General features: G+C 34.4%; 1 protein-coding gene across 3 annotated transcripts in view; it reads right to left on the minus strand.

Annotated features, from left to right (window-relative positions):
- Positions 1 to 10,626, minus strand: part of LOC107448548 (sialin) — a 34,010-nt gene that overhangs the window by 11,091 nt on the left and 12,293 nt on the right. For all 3 annotated transcript variants that reach the window (XM_071181989.1, XM_071181990.1, XM_071181991.1), the window contains 3 exons: positions 5,948 to 6,147; positions 3,449 to 3,685; positions 1,538 to 1,721 (listed from right to left, as the gene is read on the minus strand). In XM_071181989.1, the coding sequence (XP_071038090.1) occupies positions 1,538 to 1,721; positions 3,449 to 3,685; positions 5,948 to 6,147 (621 nt within the window). The remainder of the gene's footprint in view (positions 1 to 1,537; positions 1,722 to 3,448; positions 3,686 to 5,947; positions 6,148 to 10,626) is intronic.

Raw genomic sequence — 10,626 nt, forward strand, 5'->3', positions numbered from 1 at the left:
TTATATTGAGTATCGTTTAACAGAAAAATATTGGTCGAGGTCAACTCCTGATAATCACATATTCCACGCACCCACAATCCACTATTTTATTCAGTAAAATCTTATTTCCACAGTACCTATAATATGTATCTTGGTACTTACTAATAGTTTCATATTAAGTACCTATTAAATACATCAATTAACACAATATGAGTGATACATACTGCCAAAATTAATGAACCATAATTAGCATCAATAATAACATTGTGACTTTTTTTGGTGATTTTGGATAAATGAGTAACATTTTAACGTTTATTTTTCTAGTATAATTGTTTTATCCCAAATTGTAACTATTACCAAACTTAATTAAACTTCTTAGGCGTCAATAACAATATAGCCTTTTTTTACGATTCTCTTATATGAAAAAGTTCTCATGAACTAATTTTTCATTAACCGATATTCATTAATCGTTATTCTTGAAAATAACAAGTAAGGATACTAATTATTTCAAAATCTCTTTGGAGAACTAGTATCATTTCCATGGATGCCAACTGCTCCGCTTTCTGTAGAAGTCTTAATAAATAGGTAGGGAACATCATAAGGATTTAGAATTGCATAGGAGACTATGGTCAGAAGTGTCAGGGGTAAGTGGTAGTAGAGGTAGGCGATGGGAAAGGAAACAAGAGATTAAATAATTTGAAATATTTATTGCACATAAGGAATACAAATAGTGTAGGACAGCTTTGGTGTCGCAAAATATGCTGGAAGTTTACGCCATCAGCCTTTGTAGCAGCTGCGCAGTCGAATCTTGCCGTGTTATCCATTTTAGACTCTACAGTATACCCACAGAAAAAAAATGAAGACTCAATAAATCCAGTGTGCGTGGGAGCCAGGGAACTGGTTCTCCACGCTCAATCTATCTATGTGGGAATGATTTGTTCAAATGGCCAAAAACATCCAATCCAAAAGGAGCAGGCTCCCCATTATGTTGGAAGCACATGTTACGCTTCGAATTTTTTGGAACATCGTCAAGAAACGCGGGAAGAGCCTGCACCAGAAATATCAGATAATTCGCGGCATTCAATTTGAATGGTAAAACGTGAGGCCAGACTAAGCAGTCACCGATCAAACCTGCCCACATATTAACTGAGCGTTATATTGCCGCGTGTTGCCGCACACAGACGGGATTTGTTGAGCCCACAAATGCTGACTTTGGGAATTGAATACACATTCCCTATTGAATATAGCCTCATCAGTAAACAACATATATGGTTGGAAATTCACTTCCCGGACATTTTTTGTAGAAACCACACGTTCAGGATAGTCAACTGAACCGTTTGGAGACAAAAGGTGTAAAAGAACTCGACGTTCCAAACACGTCTGACAGATCTTAACTTAACTATTTAAATATGTACAGATAACTGCAGCAGTAAATTCAATAAGCTAAGAAAAGAATAAACTCGTCTACTAAACTTCTAAACAGAGGCATTTTAGTTTTGACTTATATTTGGTTAGAAATACACACATAGAACTATTACGATTTGTGTAGAATATTTACCACATATATAGAATATAGACGGCCATCCACCCAGAAACGTGCTTTCACTCAGAATACCTGTAAAGGCATTTGTGATGAGTGTTCCTAACAATCCACCTGCATACATCGCTGTTGAGATACGACTTCTTTCCATTTTGGGTGCCCATCGACTGACCAAAACATTCATTGCAGGATAAGCTATTCCCTGAACATAAGATTAAAAAAAAAATCTTATATCATATAATATGANGTGATGAGTGTTCCTAACAATCCACCTGCATACATCGCTGTTGAGATACGACTTCTTTCCATTTTGGGTGCCCATCGACTGACCAAAACATTCATTGCAGGATAAGCTATTCCCTGAACATAAGATTAAAAAAAAAAGATAATATCACATCATATTAATAATGTAAATCACTATAAAAAAACAAATGAATAATTCACATGAGACAATTTTTGAGGGATGATGCAGCACACCACTTTTAAATATCTCTCTTGTTACCGTATACTATCTATATATGTATCTTGTACCACTGGATACATTAATGGGATTTTTGACAAAAATGCAAGGTCGGAAAAGATTTTTTATGCGATTTCTGGACATTGATACATGAAAGAGAGTATTGTTAATTTACTACGTCAACACGAAGTGATTTTTATCAGCAAAGCTTGCAACAAATGCTCAACATTGCAACCACCAGTCGTAATGCAAATGAGGCGTAAGACATTGTCTGGCACATACGACCTGTGTAAAAATGTCAGAGAAATTATTCTAGATCGAAGATAAAATGTAACTCAGGGAAGCACATTTTCCTGTAGCATGAGATTTTTGAGCAGATCTTAGATATCATTGCTCCGTTGATTTCAAGTTTGCCAGTCTGTTTCTTCTTTTTTTTTAATGACGAGCACTTGGATCTTTTTCCCATAGGCCTAAGAAATGCTACTCTCCTATCGTTACGCAGTGGGCACCTGTGGCTAAGCCACGGCTGTGGAGTAGCATACGCCCACGTCACACAACCGCAAACCCGCTTATTGGGTGGGTTACATTTAGACAATCACACAGAATAAAGGGCTAGAACAGAGAGAGAGAGAGAGAGAAAGAAAGTTGCATCCATGCCTACAGTGGGATTCGAACCCACAGCCACGAGCCCCGTAGTGTAGTACAGTAATCACTAGACCAGTGATCGACTCAATTTGTCTCTAAAAGCTAAATTTTATTTTCCAATTTAATAATATATTCCCTAATCAGAATTTTTTTAAATTTCCTCTTGTGAATACTAAGAGTCCCTACTTCTCTGCTCGTGAGGCCTAGAATCAAAAAGGAGATAATACAATTCATTTTACGGTGTGATATGTTTAAAGTCAAACGTTTTTAGTCTTAAGTCTGGAGTCAGTTGATTTTTGGTCGATGCAAAGTTTACATGAGTAAAAGGGGCACCATTTCTAAAAGCTTTAAGAATATTTTTTCTACTTATGCCAATAATTTCGCTTTGTAAAATCTTTACTGCTAAACTGCTTTTGCTGCTAAAAAGTACTATAATTTACATTGAGTCTGAAATACATATGTGTGTCTATGTATAGAGAGAAAGAAGTTTTTGAACTGTCATGATATTGATGCTGTTAAAGAACTTACTTTGTTACTTCCATATCATGTGGGAAACTCTTTATTGCACTTAATTTGCAACACCTTTATACATCTGCAAATCAGATAGGAAATGCGCACATCAATGGATTAGAACTTTACTGGTAACACATGAACTGCAATTTTATGATAAATGCAGAAAATAAAAACTTTTGTATGTTCAAGCATTTACAATTATTTAATTCCCTGTCTAACTCTTTTTTTGGAAGAAAGAATCCTAAATATAAGAACAGAACAAGATTTTCTAATTATAAAATAAATGTTGAATATTAACAATTTATACTTACGCCAGAAAATCCTACTGCGACTCGTGCAAATATCAATGCCCATACATTCAACCTTGCAGCTATGGGTGTGAGTAGAGAAGCAATTGCGGAACCGAAGACTCCTAAGCCATAGACCCATTTGGCACCATATTTCTCAGATATCATTCCTCCTGGTATTTGGCTTAAAAGGTATCCGTAGAAATAGGAGCCAACAACTTGGCCTTGCAGATCTGAGTTCCATTCGAATTCACCATCTGGCTGAAACAAATGACTCGACGGTGAGTTTTTAAATCTGGACACAGCTCAAAATGCGTGTTTGCGAAAATTAACACTGTGATCTTGGGGGGTTTAAAATAAGGAAAAGCTTGGTGCTAAATAATTTTAATAATATACATATAGCACACGGAAAAACAAACATAAGTTTCATTAATTAAGAGAAGGAGAAATAAAGAAGAAAGTCCACTCGGTTCGAAGTCTGAGCATCCGCTGTCTAGTATGTGGTGGAGCTGTGGTAGCTTGACGATGTCGTTGCTACAACACAACTTAAAACGCGTGTTTACAAAAATAGTCGCAGCTCGAAATGAGTGTTTACGAAAATGGTCATAGTTCGAAATGCGTGTTTACGAAAGTAGTCGCAGCTCGAAATGAGTATTTACGAAAATGGACACAACTCAAAATGCGTGTTTACGAAATTAGTCATGGTTCAAAATGCATGTTTACAAAAGTAGACGCAGCTCGAAATGAGTATTTACGAAAATGGACACAACTCAAAGTGCGGATTTACGAAATTGGTTATGGTTCGTAATGCGCGTTTTAAAAAAATAGAAGCAGCTCGAATTTTGTGTGTTTACAAAATTGAAGAAATATCAAAATCTGTGTTGACGAAATTGATCACAGCTCGAAATGCATGTTTACAGAAATACTTACAGCTCGAAATGTGAGTTTACTTTTTTTTTGTAACTTGCATTAGTAGTTCTATTTCTGTTTTTTTTCTTTTTTGTGTGAAACTTATGCTCTTTACGGTAACATATACATGGTTTTTCGTAATCACTGTTTCTAATATATTTCTCAATAATGAAATCATAAAGTATACGCATTAAAGGTAGCAAATTATTATTTAAGTTTTGAAGAAACAAACTATAATGAAAGCAAACTACTACTAAGAAAGTTAGGATTAAATAAATTTTGTTTACTAAATGCTGTAGGATAGGAAGTTGTCAGAAATACCAAAATTTATCAGCAAACTAGTTATAATGTTTTTCACCCCAAATTCTTAATTATGTTGCCCCAAAAGGTCTCGATAGAGAATTTTTGCGGTGGAGTTGGGATTTTCGCTCCTTCCGCCAATGGTTCAGACCCCCCATTATACCATTTCCCCCTCCCTAGCGCTACCGATACAAGTTACTGTTACCTTATTGTAAGCTTTCTGGAATCCAACTGATATCCCAGTTAAATTTCAGAAACCTTTCCGGAAGCACGATTAGAGTAGTTATGTAATCGTTATGCTTTTTCGATGTTTTAAGTTTAAAAAAAAATGTTTCTGTTATATTTTTTGTTATGACACGGACAATTTGACGTTTTTGTAATCATCATGGAAGTTACTAGCAACGTTTAGGACGTTTCTGCAACCACGAAAAAATGACATGTTACGTTCTTGAAATGTAACAGTTTCATTTGGTTCTCTAATAGTATACATTAAATTAAATCAACAATCCATAGTTTAACTAATATTTCGGTTGCCTTTTCTTAAACTAATTAAAGTTAAATGCCAATGTAAATCAAAGGGCCATTTCTTTTAAAAGAAAAGATTACTTTTAATATCAACAAACATGAAAAAAAGTATGTAAAGGACATGCATTTCTGAAAATTTGCAAAAGTATTTGGTTGTGATGGCATGTCTTCGGATCATCCTCAGGGATGTTTCCCAGACCGTCGCCAATAGCCCATTGTGCAGCTCTAATGCGACGTAAATGAACTACAACAACAACAGCATAACTTTTTGGCATCAGGTTTTTCAAATTGAAATAAAATAACTAAATTTACTACAAATTAATGTCTTTCTATAATAACCGTTTACAGCAGTTCTTCTGTGTTATTTCCTTTCAAAGAGAACCATAAATCATCTAATTTCATTTCATTATTATATTTATATACCACAAAAAAATATTGATATGATTAGATACAGCTCCAGGACTGTGTATTTAACTGTTGGATATAAAACCAGAATACAGATTATTAATAATGAAATTAGGAAAAAATTTATTTCCTCTCATAGTTTAAAATAGTGTGTTGTATTGTTAAAAACTTTCCAAATTATCTTTATATTGTTTATTAAAATACAAAAACCAAGGATCCAATTGCTGAAAGAAATGGTAACTACTGATTTAGCTGACTAAACTTTAATTCCTTTAAATATATATCACAAATAAAAGCAAACCAACCAATAAATGCCTTGACGGCAATAGTCTAAATAAGTTCAAAATTAAGTTAATTCAAACATGCATTAAATTTAAAACTTACTAAAAATTCATCTTCGTCTATTGTTGCGTTTTTAGTAATTATAAGTTCCGGACACGTAATCGTTGTTTCATTAGTTCCATTGCCAGATCGAGGTATTCCAACCATGGCTACTAAGGCTACACTGAGATTCACTCGCATTGCAGAAATGGCAATGTAGCCAAAGAAGACAAGAATTGTCAATACAAGGCGAGCTGGAATCACTAAAAACAACAAGAAAAATTGCTAAACAAATTAGAGACATTTTACTACAGAAATTTTAATGATTCTACAGTAAAAGCTCGATGTAACAAGCGTGGCATATAATCACAAATTACTAAGACAACGTCAAAATGTTGTTGACAGCTCTGCAAGTATACCTTACCTATAGTCTACTATATTTTCATACCTTACCTTATACTTAACCTTAACTACATTCTCGTATACCTAAACCATATTCTTGTACAAGAATCAAATTTCAAAATTTTATTCAGGAAAGATGTAAAACTTTATGTAAAATTAAGTTCCAGCATTTCATGATTTTTTTTTCTATGCCAGATGTTTTCTTATCTTTAAGGTTAGATTTTTTTTTTAATTTTATGGTTAAGATAAAGGGAATTTAAAAGTAAAGAATTTATGTGAATAAATAATGGCGATACGTTAATAAAAATGAAAACAATTCCTGATTTGAATTATTTATTTTTACATGGACATAAAATGAGATATTTGAAGTAATTGCAAAATGCATATAATTTATTGAAACAAATTACGTTCATCTAAGACATTACTCAAAGTTAAGTAACCTTGTTTTTTAGTTTAGAACAGTCGTTGAACAACCGACCCAATTTTGAGTTTACGATTACCAATGTTCAACAACGGCGGGGCGGGGTGGGGGGTTAACCTAGAGCGCTTCACTGAAGCACAGGAGATGTCTTGGACAATTTTTTAAAAATAATTATTCTTTAGTGGCAACCCTGTTCATATGGAATGGCTTAATATTTGTTTTAAAGTGGTAGCTAGATTTTGAAAAATATACTTACTTTTAAGTATTCATATCTTCTAAAATTATTTTCATTTTATCGTAGAGCGAACATTTCAAAATTGATTTTACAAAACTAAATTTGAAGTTTAATTTAATGAAATTTTAATCAGTCTTAAAAAAAGTTCATCACTACTCTTTCATTTTTCCAGGTTGTGGGTACCCTGTATTTCTTTTATCGTGGTCCGAAAAAAAAATCAAAACTGATGAAGTTTCTTTGGTTCGTTGAAAATGGACTTAATGAATAAACACCAAAATTAAATTTAATAACATAAATTAAATATTAGGAAAAACAAAACATAAAAGATTATACTTTTTTCATGTTTTGGAAAAACATAAACGAAAGCATATTAAAAAACAAAAACTTCTTTGGAAAAAACATATATATGGCGGACAACATCGATCGTTGCCGGTTAGAACAGGAATGACTCCTTTTAGAAAGGAGGTGAATCCCAAAAGCAATGCGATGGCAGCGCCATCTCTGAATTAACACAAATAATTGACAAAATGATAAATTGTGATATTACAACTGAATTTATGTAACTAAATAGGAAGTTTAATGTTGTGATAGTTTATAACTGAATTTATAAAACTAAGTAGGAAGCTTAACTTTGTGATAACTTATAACTGAATTTATAAAACTAAATAGAAAGTTCAACTTTTAAATTTTAAGCAATGAAGAGAAACGTTCATCACTACTCTTAAATTTTTCAATGTTGTGGATACCCAGCAATTTCATTCATCGTGGTCTGGAAAAAAATCGTAACTGATTTTATAAAATTAAAATTAGAAGTTAAACTTTGTAAAAATTTAAGCAGTCTTGAGAAAAGTCCATCACCACTTATCCAGGTCGTGTGTACCCTGTATTTGGTAGAATATTTAAATGAGTGCTTAAACACTGAGAAAAATAATAATTTGCAACTACCTCAAATATTAGACGTTATGTATTTAAGACACCTGCTCTGCTTTAAAATTAAAAAAAAAATAATATTCTATTAAGGCCAGTTGAATTACAAGTAACGAAGACATACATCGCAATAAAAAATTCTCTAATCCTCACCAATATATACCAACAGTGCATCGAATCAAAATTTAATAATATTTTTCTATTTGATATGTTACCAGAAGACATAAGAATGCGAACAACAACAGCCTACTTCCGCAGAGAGGCACCTCTGTTCGTGATACAGAAAAAGAAAAAAAACATCATGATAGAGAAAAAGAAAGAACAAAGGGGTAATTTTTTCCTGCATTTGTATTCTAACCACTACAATGTCTACCAGTGTAACGCTGAAAGTCTCCGATAAATAGGAAAATGGGCTGAATTAACCCTTTACAAGAGAGCAGTTTCAGAAACTAGATGCAATTAGCATGTTGGATCCCAAACTCTCCGAATTTTTTTTTTAATTGGTAGTGGTAGAGCCGCGATGGCTCAGGGGATAGAGCGTTCGCCTTCCATTGAGGTTAACCGGAGCTCGATCCCGGCGATGGCTGGTCGATACGAATTCCGCATCCGGCTTGCACCGACCTCAGTGCTAACATGAAATATCCTCAGTGGTAGACGGATCATGGGTTTGAGTCCTCTTGCCGTCCGGTTAACCCTGGGAGGTTCTCGTGGTCTTCCTCTCCATGTAACGCAAATACGGGTCAGTTACATAAAAAAATCCTACACGAAGGCAATTTTCTCCCACTACTTGATCTAGGAGTTCCCTTGTCTTCTGGATTGGGTTCAAAATTACAAGGCTACGGAGTTGAACATTAGTAGTCGTAATTTGAAAAAAACAATTTCTTGATTTTTTCATATATTTTATTGTAAACATCAATCTTTAGATGTTTAATTTCACCTCATAGTTAATAGTCGGAATAATCACAACTAACTCTACATGTAAAACGTTTAATTCTAGAGGTGAACTTGTTACTTTTGTATTTTTGCCCGATAACTTCCGGGCTGTTGCCAAGATAGTACACCGTTTTTTCCTGTTTTTAAATAAATGCCACGGAGGGGCTTCGCCAGCCCTCTCAGCCAGTGCGTGTGGCAGATACTCTCTGTCCACCTCCGGCTGTGCGGGAGACTGTCACGGCGACAAGATGAAAATTTTTCCCGCATACCCATATTTGGGGGGGGTCGGGGACCTAATTAACCTAATTAGTAGTCGTAATCTCAAAAATTGGGTCGGCTGTTTAACGACGGTTATAAAAATGGTAGTGGTAATTCATAAATGGTAGTGAGGATTTTTTTAAATGAAAGTGGTCTCCGATATGTTGTATCTCAGGAGACAGAGCGTTCACCCCTCGATGAGCGTTCACCACTCCCGGGTACGAATCCCAGAAGTGGCTGTTTGACACGATTCCGCACCCAGTTTGTACCGACCACAGTGCCGATGAAAAATATCCTTAGTGGTAAGGTATCCATGGGTTAGAGTCCCCTTGCCATCAGGCTAACTGTGAGGGGCATTTTTGATTTTCCTTTCCAAGTAAGGCAAATGCTTGTTAGTTCATCAAAAAGTCCTCCACGAACACAAATTTCTCACAATAATTGAGCCAAGAGTTCCCTTGTATTCTGGGATCAAAATTACAAGGCTACGGAGTTGAACATTAGCAGTAGTAAACAAAAAATTAAAACGGCTGTTCAACGCCAGTTATAAAAAAAAATTAGCCCTTTTTAAGTGCATAGTGTCAGAAATTATCTGTAGTTAACATGTTGGACACCAAACGAGCGTTAAAATTTCTTTAAATAGTAGTGGAGTGTTGATTTTCAAATGATAGGGGTGGCTTTTTAAATGCTAGTGGTTTCTGGGCCGTGGTGGCTCAGGGCATAGAGCACTCACCGCTCAATGAGGTGCCCCATGTTCGAATCCCAGCTGTGGCTGGTTGACACGAATTCCGCACACGGCTCGCACCGACCATAGAGCTGACGAGAAATATCCTCAGTGGTTGACGAATCAAGGGTTAGAGTCCCCTTACCAACAGACTGACAGCGAGAGATTTTCGTGATTTACCTATCCACGTAACGCAAATGCAAATTTGTTCCATCAAAAAGTCCTCCACGAAGACTTTCTCCCAATACTTGATCCAAGAGTTCCCTTATCTTGCGGATTGGGTTCAAAATTACAAGGCTACGGAGTTGAACATTTGATACTCGTACACTCAAAACTGGGTTGGCTGTTCAACAACGGTTATAAAAAAAGATAAATAAAGGTAATGAAATAACTCCTCACTCAAATTTTTAAAAAAAAAACGAGATAATTATTAAGTTAATGGGTAAAAGTCGGCATAATTCGTTTACATTTTTTCAACAGTGAGTCACACAAATAAATTCGTTAATCCCCAAGAGTCAAGCATTTGATAAACAACAAATAAAAAATAAAATCATTAATAGTTGGGGTATTATAATCTCAGGACATGTCATTGTTACTAGAATTTATAATTCTAACACATTTTTATGTTTTCAAAAATTTAAATTAAAGCTAATTTTAATTCGTTTGTTTTTATATTATCTAGTAAAAAAACAGAATTAAACTTATGCAGGTTAACCACCTTTAAATACTTATTTTTAAAATCCTTGTCAAAAATTAATTTTAAAAAAATGTATGAAATTTTAACAGAATTAAAAGAATCTTCTTAAAACTATTATAATCTAATAAAAATATTACGAATCACTTAC

Source organism: Parasteatoda tepidariorum, chromosome 6 (genome assembly GCF_043381705.1).
Source record: "Parasteatoda tepidariorum isolate YZ-2023 chromosome 6, CAS_Ptep_4.0, whole genome shotgun sequence".
NCBI classification, from domain to species: Eukaryota; Metazoa; Arthropoda; class Arachnida; order Araneae; family Theridiidae; genus Parasteatoda; species Parasteatoda tepidariorum.